Source organism: Chroicocephalus ridibundus, chromosome 6 (assembly GCF_963924245.1).
Source record: "Chroicocephalus ridibundus chromosome 6, bChrRid1.1, whole genome shotgun sequence".
NCBI lineage: Eukaryota > Metazoa > Chordata > Aves > Charadriiformes > Laridae > Chroicocephalus > Chroicocephalus ridibundus.
The window spans coordinates 5,067,679-5,077,977 of record NC_086289.1 but is presented as its reverse complement, the minus strand read 5'-3'; the positions used below and the strand labels follow the sequence as shown (position 1 = coordinate 5,077,977).

The following is a 10,299-nucleotide window of genomic DNA, read 5'->3' as shown; positions in this document are numbered from 1 at the left end:
AATGACCCCATCATGTATTTTGCAAAACCACGAGCTATTTTGGGGATCTGCTGACTCAGAACAAGCTGGTTCAGATTGTCATGCCATTTATAACAAAAGTTCTCAGGGCAATGAGGGTGATCTCAGGATCTTTTAATAAAATTCAAGATACAGCTCATGTTCAGTACGTACGTTCAGCATAACTCTTGCACAATTGCCAAGGCTCTCTGATATGAACACCAGAGTCTTTATAAGCAGCTGATTTTTGAGTCAATGGGCTGTAACGCTTTTGAAATCAATGATTATTTAAGAACTCCTAAAACTGCACATTGTCTAGCTGCTGTGCACATAAACATTGGGTCTGCTCTGCTTTCTGTTGGCTCTCTGCAAATGGATAATTTGGTTCTGAGGTCTGAAGGATGAGTGTGGATTATAACACCTCTTTTCTAGCCATGCCAGTAAAACTTTTACCATACAGCTTTGGAGCAGTTTTTTATTTCAATAGGAGCTGGAAATACTCAGCACTTTTCAGTTGTGGTTCCAGGACACTCATGGATTTTCATAAATAAGCTGTTTGTGGCCACAGAGAGATCTGCTTAGTTAGGATTTCACCAGTGCTGATGTTCACCCAGTTTACTTTGATTATTTTTTTTCTTACATTCTGCATGGTATCTCAGAGTTTTCAACTTGGTATATAAACACCAGTCATTAGATTTAGAAACTGCAAAGCTACTATCTATCCATTGTTCTTTGGGTGTTTCTGTCCAGTTGCATTTTGAAACAGGTAAGATGAGTTACAGGAGAGCTTACGTTTGGATGAGACGTCAAAGAACAGCCCACTTCTGCCTTGAAATCCTCCCATGCTACTTTTCACAAGAGATTTCCTCCATTATATTTAGCTGACCTCTATTCTGTGAGTTCGCTTGCGAAAGTCATAAATTGTGCACACATGACTAATATCAACGCAAAGATGATTAGATTTTCTAGAAGTTGGACTGGTGGGCAGGTCACAATGACAAAAGTGAAGGATATTTTGTATGAGTTTGTGATGGCTTCAGGGCATCATATTGGGTTATATAGAGCATGTGTGTAGTGCGTACAGCTGTATGAGATGAAGGCCACTTAGACCCCATCATTTGCCCATCAGTTCTGTCTGCATGGATTTATTCCAAATTATGTGGAATTTGCAACAGCAAATTTTCACACAAACATCACAACTAGAATTTTTTCCTCTTTCCTGTAAAAACGATATTTTTGTGAGTCAGACACAGTACTGTGATGAGCCTCAGAAATTAAAGTATCATAAATTAGACAACCTGCTTTCTTGCAGTGATATAAGGTTCTAATATTTGTCAGGAAAGACTCTCAGCTTGCCAGGAAGCCGCCAGAAAACGGAGACTTACAAAGCCTTCCATTTAAAGGTACAAAAATGCCATTGTAAGGCATAATAAGGGAACAACTTTAACTGTTCCAAAATACCTCTCAACCCACACAACATCACAGACACCCTGGTACACTCAACCAAGCGAAACCTGAGATGGGCTGCGAAGCACAACTGGCTTGTGGTTTTTCCAGTCTTGAATAAAACATCCTTATCAAATACGTCCTGCAAGAGACATTGCTTTTGATGAGAAAGCAGCATCCCTTTTCTGGGTGACCTCTGTTTGTTTCCAATTGTGCGTTTCAGAAGAAGCAATTGAAAGAACGACAGGGAAATGCAATGTTTCTGAATAACTCAGATTTTTACAAAAAGGCCCTGATAGTATGTAACGGTTTGCAGTAGGAAGGGGAGAGCCATTGACAGTGGCTCAAACTCTACAGTAGTTAATCTTTGGCACTCACAAAATTGTTTTTAGCTGGCTAGACAGCGTAACAACAGCTCTAAAATCTGATGGTGGAAGAATTCATTGTGATTGCCTGCGAAAGGAGTGTTTCTGCGTGGGGCAAGCTGTTAACTGTGTTCTCATCCCTTCTTTCTTCTCCCTTTGAACATCTAAACCCTAATGCAAGGAGGCACTTCAGCACTTCCCTGTGGAAGAAACTGTTTAAAGTTAGCCATGAAATCAAGGAGTGTCTTCGATTACTGTTTCCCTACAATTGCTGTAAGGCCAAATGCTTCAAACATCTACAGGAGAGCACGAGGCTGCTCTAAGGGGCGAATCCTGGCTGGCCAGGGCCATCTTCTGCAAAGACATGGCAGGCTGTGCGGGAGGAGGTCCTACCCCTGTCAAAAACCTTCTGTCAGAGCAGAAGGAGGTGCAAACCTCACCCCTTCTGCCCTGCGAGTCCTGGCTGCGGTTGTCCCACGGCTGGGCTGCTGGGCGTGCTCCCAGGTGGAAAATCAAAGGAGCAAAGGAACCAAGCGCTGCACTTGCCTCACCCCCCTCGGGATGGAAAAGAGGAAGCTGAACCCAAAGTGACAGATGTTTGTCACTTGTGGTTGCAGCGGGAGACGCTCGGGGACAACAGCTATAAAGATGGTACAAGAAGCTGTGTGAAATGCAGTGATTGGAGGTGCAGCAGGTAACTTCTGCCAGGCAAGGAGGGCTGTTTGTCAGCACGGTGCTCTGCGAGCGTGGAAGAGCAGCAGGCTGCAAGGCAGGGCATTTTGGAGCTAATCTAAGCGGGGCACCACAGAACCACACAGCGCAGGTTCACACTTCAGCTTAGCAAGAGCATAGCTCTTTAGAAAAATAATGAAAAAGAAGAGGCAGTGCTGAGACAGGATAAATAAGGAGATAAATCACTTTGCAATACCATGCAAGCCAAAACCTGAAAATAAACAATTACTTTAAATCATATCAAGCACCTATCACAAACATCACATTTATACAATTGATCCATGGGTAAATTAGCCAATTAATTCTGAATTGGATCACTAATGAAATAATAATTATCTGTTTACAATGGAATGGTATGAGAGTGGGTCTAGAAACAGAAATAAAGAAAGAGTGCAGCAAAATCCACTCAGCTCCATCACCAGTGGGCATGGGGGGGATGGTCAATAACAGTCTTTAATGTCCAGCTATTGCTGGGGGGGGCCATAAATAAAATACAAAACATATGAGAATTCATGGGCTGCAAATGGCAGAGATGTAGAAAGGCTCTTTTAGAACATTGATTGCTGCTTTCTTTTTTTAATAAATAATTGCAAAGTGGAAAATTCTTTTGACTTCTTCAGAGTCCTGCTTGGTTTTCTGCCCCCGCTTGGCTTTCTACCACGAGTGGTTGTTTACCCTGAAAGACTCCGGAGGGATTAGGACCTCCTAGTTGTCAAAGCAGTGAAGGATAGACAGAAAAGGGTGAGAGTTTCAGTACAGAATGGTTTTGGTGACTCGTATCTAAATCAAGACCTTCACTGAGATGGAGAAGCGCACTGGGGTCTTCTATAAGAACTTGCAACTTTGTTTTTTTTCATGTAAGAGCTGCAAACAGATAAAATAAAGCTTTAGCCCAGGTCCTCATAGGATAGGTGAGAGCCCTGGTTAGGTGACTATTGGCTGTTTTCTGTATAGAAACTATTTTCTGTCTTTAATTTTTTTCTGTTTTCTATACATTTTACCCCAGAGTGGAGGAGTATTTCCACTGAAATAGCATTTCTTTGAAAAATTCCTGATAAGCTTTATTTTGCCTGATGCCTTTAAGTGAAAGAGTTGTTAACAAGAGCAGAATATTTCTGTAAACTAGAAATTGCTGAGACCCCATCCCTAAGATGCGTTTCGCAGATTTTTCATTTCTGCTCCTCCCTGTTTATCTAAACTGCTCCTCACAATGAAACTAACAGTTTAGAAATGGTCACATAGGAGAGATGGTGCTCTGAAGAAAGTCATGTACACTGAAGGTATATGAAATACCATGACTGTTGCAGCCAAAAATATTACGTGACTGGGTCTATGTAAATTTTCCCTAGATTTATAACCACAAATGTTCAGGGGGAAGCAGAACTTTAACAATGTTAAAGCTTGCAAGCATTAACAGTGACAAGTTTGGTTCAGATAAAAGGTGCCTTATTTCAAATTGCCGGGTGGGTGTCTTAAAAAGGGAATAGCAAGAGGAATCGGTTATATTTGATCAGAGCATTCACATGTTGAAATGTAGAGATTGTTATCCTCCCTGTGCCCATGCGCGCACTTCCCAGTCTATAGCTCTGCATATGCCAGGACAGATTTTTGCAGTGCTTGCTCACGTGGAATTCAGATGTTTAAGAAGCACGCTAGAATTGAGAGGCTGGTATGCTCTCTTCTCTCTTTCCTCCTTTCTTTCTTTCATTCGATCTTTTTCCCTCTTTCTTCCTTATTTCTTTCCTTATTTCTTTCTTTGTTTTTTTTCCCTCCTTTCTTCTTTCCTTCTTTCCTTCCTTCTTTCTTTCCCTCTTCTTTTTCCTTTCCTTTCCTTTCCTTTCCTTTCCTTTCCTTTCCTTTCCTTTCCTTTCCTTTCCTTTCCTTTCCTTTCCTTTCCTTTCCTTTCCTTTCCTTTCCTTTCCTTTCCTTTCCTTTCCTTTCCTTTCCTTTCCTTTCCTTTCCTTTCCTTTCCTTTCCTTTCCTTTCCCCTTTTCCCTTTTCCTCCCAGCCGCCGCCGCACAGTGGATGTACCCACGGCCCACACGCGGAATTTCCGCTGTACCGGAGGTCACGTCGCGGCCCTCCGGACCCAGACCCGCCCGTACCAGGCCCGGCCCCGCCACCGCCTTCCCGGTGCCCCGCCATTTTTCCTGCGGTGCCGAGGGACGCTCCGGTACCGACGCGGCGGGCGGGAGCCCCGTCCCGGGACGCGGGGCGCTTCGGCGGGGGCGGCGCGGCCCGGCAGGGGGCGCCCTGTGCGCGGCGGCGGGCCCGGGCCCCGGTAGCGGCGGCGGCGGGCGGCCGGGCCGGGCCGGGCCCTGCCCCGGAGCCCCCCGCCGCCGCCGGGAGGTGGCCGCCCCCGCCCCGCCGCCGCCGCCGCCGCCGCCTCGACGTGTGCCGCCGGCCCCGCTCCTTCGCGCTCGGTGGGACCGGGGCCGGGAGGCAGCGGGGGCTCTCCGGTGGGGACGGCGGCGCGGCCCGGGGGGAGCCCTCCCGCCGCCCTCCGAGGTCGTTCCTGCCCTAAGGCAGCCCGGGGCTGGCGGAGCGCGGTGCCTCCCGGGCCCGGTAGCCCGGCTCGGCGACGGCTCGGCCCGCTGCCCCCCGTCGCCGGCGGCTTTTGTTACCGGCGGTGCGGGGCGGGGAGCGGGGAGGGGGGGGCGGCGCGGCGGGGCGAGGGGAGGTTTTGTGGCAGGAGCGGCGCGGTCCGTGCCCATTCGCCTCCCGCCGCTCCCGTGGTGCTTCAGCCCAGCCGGGATCCTTTTGTGCTAATAGCCCCGTCCTCATTTGCTGCCTAATTGGACTATATAAAGGCAATAACGGGCGGGCGCTCGTAGCCTCCAGCCACAGCAGCACGTCGCAGGGGGGGCCGGGGCCGCGGCGGCTGCGGGCAGGGGCTGCGCGGAGCCTTCTCCTGCCGGCCGCCTGCCTCCCCGCCTAATCCCATTTGCCATTGTGCGTGCCCAATCGCCGTGTGCTCCCCGCGTTTAACTTGGATGACATTTTGATTTCATCATTAGCATCCGGCGCCAGGTTGACGCAGCAGCAGCGGCGGCGGGAGGCGGCGGCGGCGGCGGCGGCGGCGGCGGCAGCGACGACCCCGGCTCTCCGCCTGCCCGCAGCAGCCCCCCGGTGCCGCGGGCTGAGCGGTTCCCCTCGGCCCCCCGCCCTGCCGCCCCCCCATGCGAGGGGCCCTCGACCGGCCCCGCCGCCGCGCTCCCACGCCGCCCCGCCGCGCCTCTCCCCCGCCCCGCCGGGAGCCGCCACCTGCGCGACGGGCGCGGGCTGCGGGGCCAGCGGCGGGCAGGAGCACCGGAGGATGCCGGAGACCGGGCAGGAGCCGCCCAGCGCCCCGCCGCCGCCCCCCAAGGAGTCCTTCTACATCAAGAACCTGCTCAACGGCGACCCCCCCAAGCCGCCCCCCAAGCAGCCGCGGGCGCTGTTCGCCCCCTCGGGCAAGGCGGCGGTGGACGGCGCCGGCTTCGCCCTCTCGCAGGTGGGCGACCTCGCCTTCCCCCGCTTCGAGATCCCGGCGCCGCGCTTCGCCCTGAGCGCCCACTGCCTGGAGCGCGCCCAGACCTGGTGGTACCCCTACGCCCTGACGCCGGCCGGAGCCCACCTGCCCCGCACAGAAGGTACCGCTCCCCTCCTTCTCTCCCTCCATCCCTCCGTCCTTCCGTGCCCCATCCCTCTGTCCTTCCATCCCTCCTTCCCTCCATCCCTTCATCCCTCCGTCCCCCCTTCTCTCCATCCTTCTGTCCCTCCATTCCTCCATGCCTCCATCCCTCCCTCCCGCACCGGCGGGGACCGGGGGAGGCTGACAGCGGGGCGCCCCGGGGACCGGCCGGCTGGTCCCACCACCCCCGACGGGGCGCGGGGGCCGGGCGGTGAAGGTGTCTCTTTGTGTCCCTTATCCCTCCCCCCCCGCTCCCCTTCCCCTCCAGCCGCCGAGAAATCCCTGCTGAGGGACTCGTCCCCCGCCTCGGGCACCGACCGGGACTCCCCGGAGCCGCTGCTGAAGGCGGAGGGGGAGCAGAAGGAGCTGGACTCCAAGAGCCCCGACGAGATCGTCCTGGAGGAGAGCGACTCGGAGGAGGGGAAGAAGGAGGGAGGCGCGGAGGACTGGAAGAAGCGGGAGGAGAGCCCGGAGAAGAAACCCTGCCGCAAGAAGAAGACGCGCACGGTGTTCAGCCGCAGCCAGGTCTTCCAGCTGGAGTCCACCTTCGACATGAAGCGCTACCTGAGCAGCTCGGAGCGGGCCGGCCTGGCCGCCTCCCTCCACCTGACAGAGACCCAGGTGAAGATTTGGTTCCAAAATCGTCGCAACAAGTGGAAGAGGCAGCTGGCGGCCGAGCTGGAGGCGGCCAACCTCAGCCACGCCGCCGCGCAGCGCATCGTCCGCGTCCCCATCCTCTACCACGAGAACTCGGGCGCGGAGGGGGGCGCGGGGGGCGGCGGAGCCCCCGGCACCCAGCCCCTGCTCACCTTCCCTCACCCCGTCTACTATTCCCACCCCGTGGTCACCTCCGTGCCGCTCCTGCGGCCCGTCTGAGCCCGCCCGCCGCCGCTGCGCGGAGAGGCGCGCAAGTCACCGGCCCGCTTGTAAGTACCTCCAGCCACCCGTGCGATTTCAGCCGGCGGAGCGGGGAGCGGGGATGGGGGGGATTGGGGAAGGGAGAAGGGTGCGGGGGGAGGGGGACACGACCCCCTCGGCGGGTGGTGCTAAGAGGAAAGTCGCGAAAATTTAGAAAAAAACAAAAAAAATAACAAAAATGGGGGGGGAGGGAACGGAAAATAAGGAAAATGAAAGCGGGAACTTGTAGAGAACCCTGGAGCTGTCACACCTTTTGTAAACGTGGACAAAAACCGCGATGGTCTCTGTGGCTTTAGTTTTATTTTTGTAAAAAAAAAAAAAGAAGAAAAAAAAAGGATAATACTAAAAAAAAAAAAAAAGAGTGATCCCAGGCCACTCCTCGAGATTTGCCAAACGCTAACGGGAAGCTGAATTTCTGTTCCTTTCGGACCTCTCCTTCTGCCTCCAAATTGTTTAGGCTCTTCCTGATCCTGTCGTGACTCAAACTTCATCGGCCGCGGCTTTTCATTTAAGCAGAACTCGGTACCCATTTGCCTCTTTGCTTTCCCACATTTTGTACTTTTCCGTTTCTGTCATGGGACTTTATAACGAGCAAGAAATACAACCTCAAAGCGAACGGTCAAACACACCCGCACGCTTTGAGTGTCCCTTATTTATTATCGTTTACTTAGATGCTTTTAATCCTTGTTTATAATTCTTGTTTTCCTAGTTGTCAGGTTGTTTTGGGTTGTTTTTTTTTTTTCCTTGTAAAGTTATTTCGGTATTTTGGGGAGAAAAAAAAAAAACCTGTACCCTTTTGCTTTCTTTTGTAATTATTATTATTATTAATTATTATTGTACTTTTGAACTGTGCAATATTGTACGACGATTCTTAAAGCACTGCTTTTGTTTGAGTGGTGGAGGAAAGGGTTTTTAGCATTGTATAATTGCGTTCGTTCATGTTGTACAAAATAAATTAATAAAACAAAAAAAGAATTAAAAGCGAAGGAAAGTGAGAAGAGAGGAGCAGGGCATGGGAATAAGCATCAGCCTGGCTTATGCGAATAAATAAGGGAGATTCGGTGAGCTGGGCGCTTTAAGTGAAGGACAATCAACTTTAGGGTAATTTTAATTTATTTGATATGATGTACAGTTTTCTTCTAAAGTCCATCGAGTATGTGGATTTTAATAGGCAGAAATCAAGTGAGGAGTGGACACCTCTAGTCTCTCTCTGTCTTAGTGTCTGCTCACCTGTTGTTTGACAATTGTTTGCTGTCTTCCCAAGGGTTTGGGTTGGTTTCTTTATTTTATTTTAATTTTAATTTGTCCCCCTTTCCGTTGTACTCTCTGCCCTCTCGCTTTCTGTTAGGGATCGGTCCTATTTTTAAAACAGCTTATATTGTTATAAACTTAATGTTGTGGTGGAAAAAAAATAATCAATAAAACCCGTTCCTTATCATTTTTTAAAGTGTGGCTTCGGAGAAAAAAAAACAAAAACAAAAACAAAAAACAAAAAACCCACATCAAAACAACAAAAAACCCCCGACCAAATAAAAGAGGCGTTGTCTGGGAGCGCTGCCGCCTGCTCGGCCGGGACTGCCGGCGGGGGGGGCGGCGGGGGTCCCCGGGAGCGGGGGTCCGGAGGTGCTCTCCGATGGGGACCGGGGTGGACGGGGGCGGGGGGGGGGCTTTTCCCCAGCCCCGCCGCATCCGGGGGCACCGCGGCTGGGTCACCCCGAGCGAGGGGTCCCAGGTCCACAGGGACCCTCCCCCCCGGAGCCGGCCGAGGGGGTGTCCCTTCCCACTCGGGGGCTTCCCTTGAACTTCTGGCCGCCCCTTCCTCAACCCCCGCCGGCTGCCTCGCCTCTCGGCGGTGCTGCCCTTCCCCTTCTCCCCCCTTCTCCGGGGGGGATTTACCCAAAGGCACCCCAGGGTGTCCTGTCCCGCCCCCCCGCGCCCTCTGCCCACGGCCGGAGCCGCCACTCGTGTTTAATCCACCCTTCGCTGTTCTTTCGAGATAGGATCGCTCTCCGCTTCACGAAGATTGGCCCGAATCGACGTGTTTATAGCGCCGAGGGCAGGATTTCGGGCCAAAGAAATCAAAATAAAACTCAGCGTTGCGAAAAGATAATGTTGCGTTTTCTTTTCGTTTGGGATAAAAACCCTGGCAATGGGTCGTAAATGAAAAATAAACAGAGTTTCGGAGTCAAAATACGCTGCTCGCTGTGTCGCCTACAAACAGAGTGATGCCTTTTCTGTTTGCACTACTAACTTTGGGACAAGTCGCTTGCAGCTCATTAAAAATATTGTTGTAATAGCAAATAGGTCTTTCCATTTTACAGCGCGGTAGCACGATGTTATCAAAAGGCGAGGGGAAAAAAAAAAAGAACAAACAAACAAAAAAACCAACCCAACATTTATTTGTGGTCGGTGTCCAGAAAACGATTCTGGCCCATCCCGGCCCTTTCCCAGCGCTTCACCCCGCCTCAAGCCTGCGCGGCCGCGGCCCCGCAGCGCGGCCCTTACGCGGGTGCGGAGACCATCCCGTCCTGCACCTCCCGAAGCCCTCGGGGGCATTTCCCAGGGGAAGGTTTGCTCTTGGTGGGGTGTGATGGGGCTCGGGCAGGCGCTTTTTTTTTTTTGTAATTAAAAAAAAAAAAATAGAAAAAAAAAGGAAAAAAGAAAAGGAAAACCAGAGCGCAGCTTTTCTGCTTCTTGCCGCCCTTGCACACCGCGGAATCGACAGCAGACAACAAGGTGTGAAACCCCGCAATGAAGCTGGGCACAGGCGGTGGGCTGAGGGCGAGTGACCCCGATTCGTTGTCCCTCTGCTCGCCCCCCTCCCGCAGCGGCACCGCCCGGGCTTTTCCTCCCTCCCCGGCCGAGAGGGAGCCCTCGCAGCGGGATGCTCTTTTCCTTCCGCCTCCGCGGAGAGCCGGATCGGGCTCTCAGGTTTTTCTCAAGCTCTCAAAAAGTCTCCCCAAACTCCATCCTGTCCCCAAACGAGGGGGGGGGGGGGGGGAACAGGAAAACGAGAAGCGAGCGGTTCCATCGCTCCCTCCTAGGGATGAGGTGACATTTGGCGGTGGATGCCCAGCGAGCCGGGGCTCCGCAGCAAGACCCGGCTTCCGCGGCCGCGCTGAGCCGCTCCCCGCCGGCCAGGAGCGGGACAAACTGCCAAGGTAAACC

At 52.6% G+C, this 10,299-nt stretch overlaps 1 protein-coding gene across 1 annotated transcript; it reads left to right on the top strand.

The window, feature by feature from the left end:
- The first annotated feature begins 5,288 nt into the window (after positions 1 to 5,288).
- Positions 5,289 to 7,172, top strand: HMX3 (H6 family homeobox 3). The gene is made up of 2 exons (XM_063339161.1): positions 5,289 to 6,172; positions 6,482 to 7,172. Exons 1-2 carry the CDS (start codon positions 5,857 to 5,859, stop codon positions 7,087 to 7,089), a joined length of 924 nt encoding a protein of 307 aa, XP_063195231.1. The 5' UTR covers positions 5,289 to 5,856; the 3' UTR covers positions 7,090 to 7,172.
- The last annotated feature ends 3,127 nt before the right edge of the window (positions 7,173 to 10,299 follow it).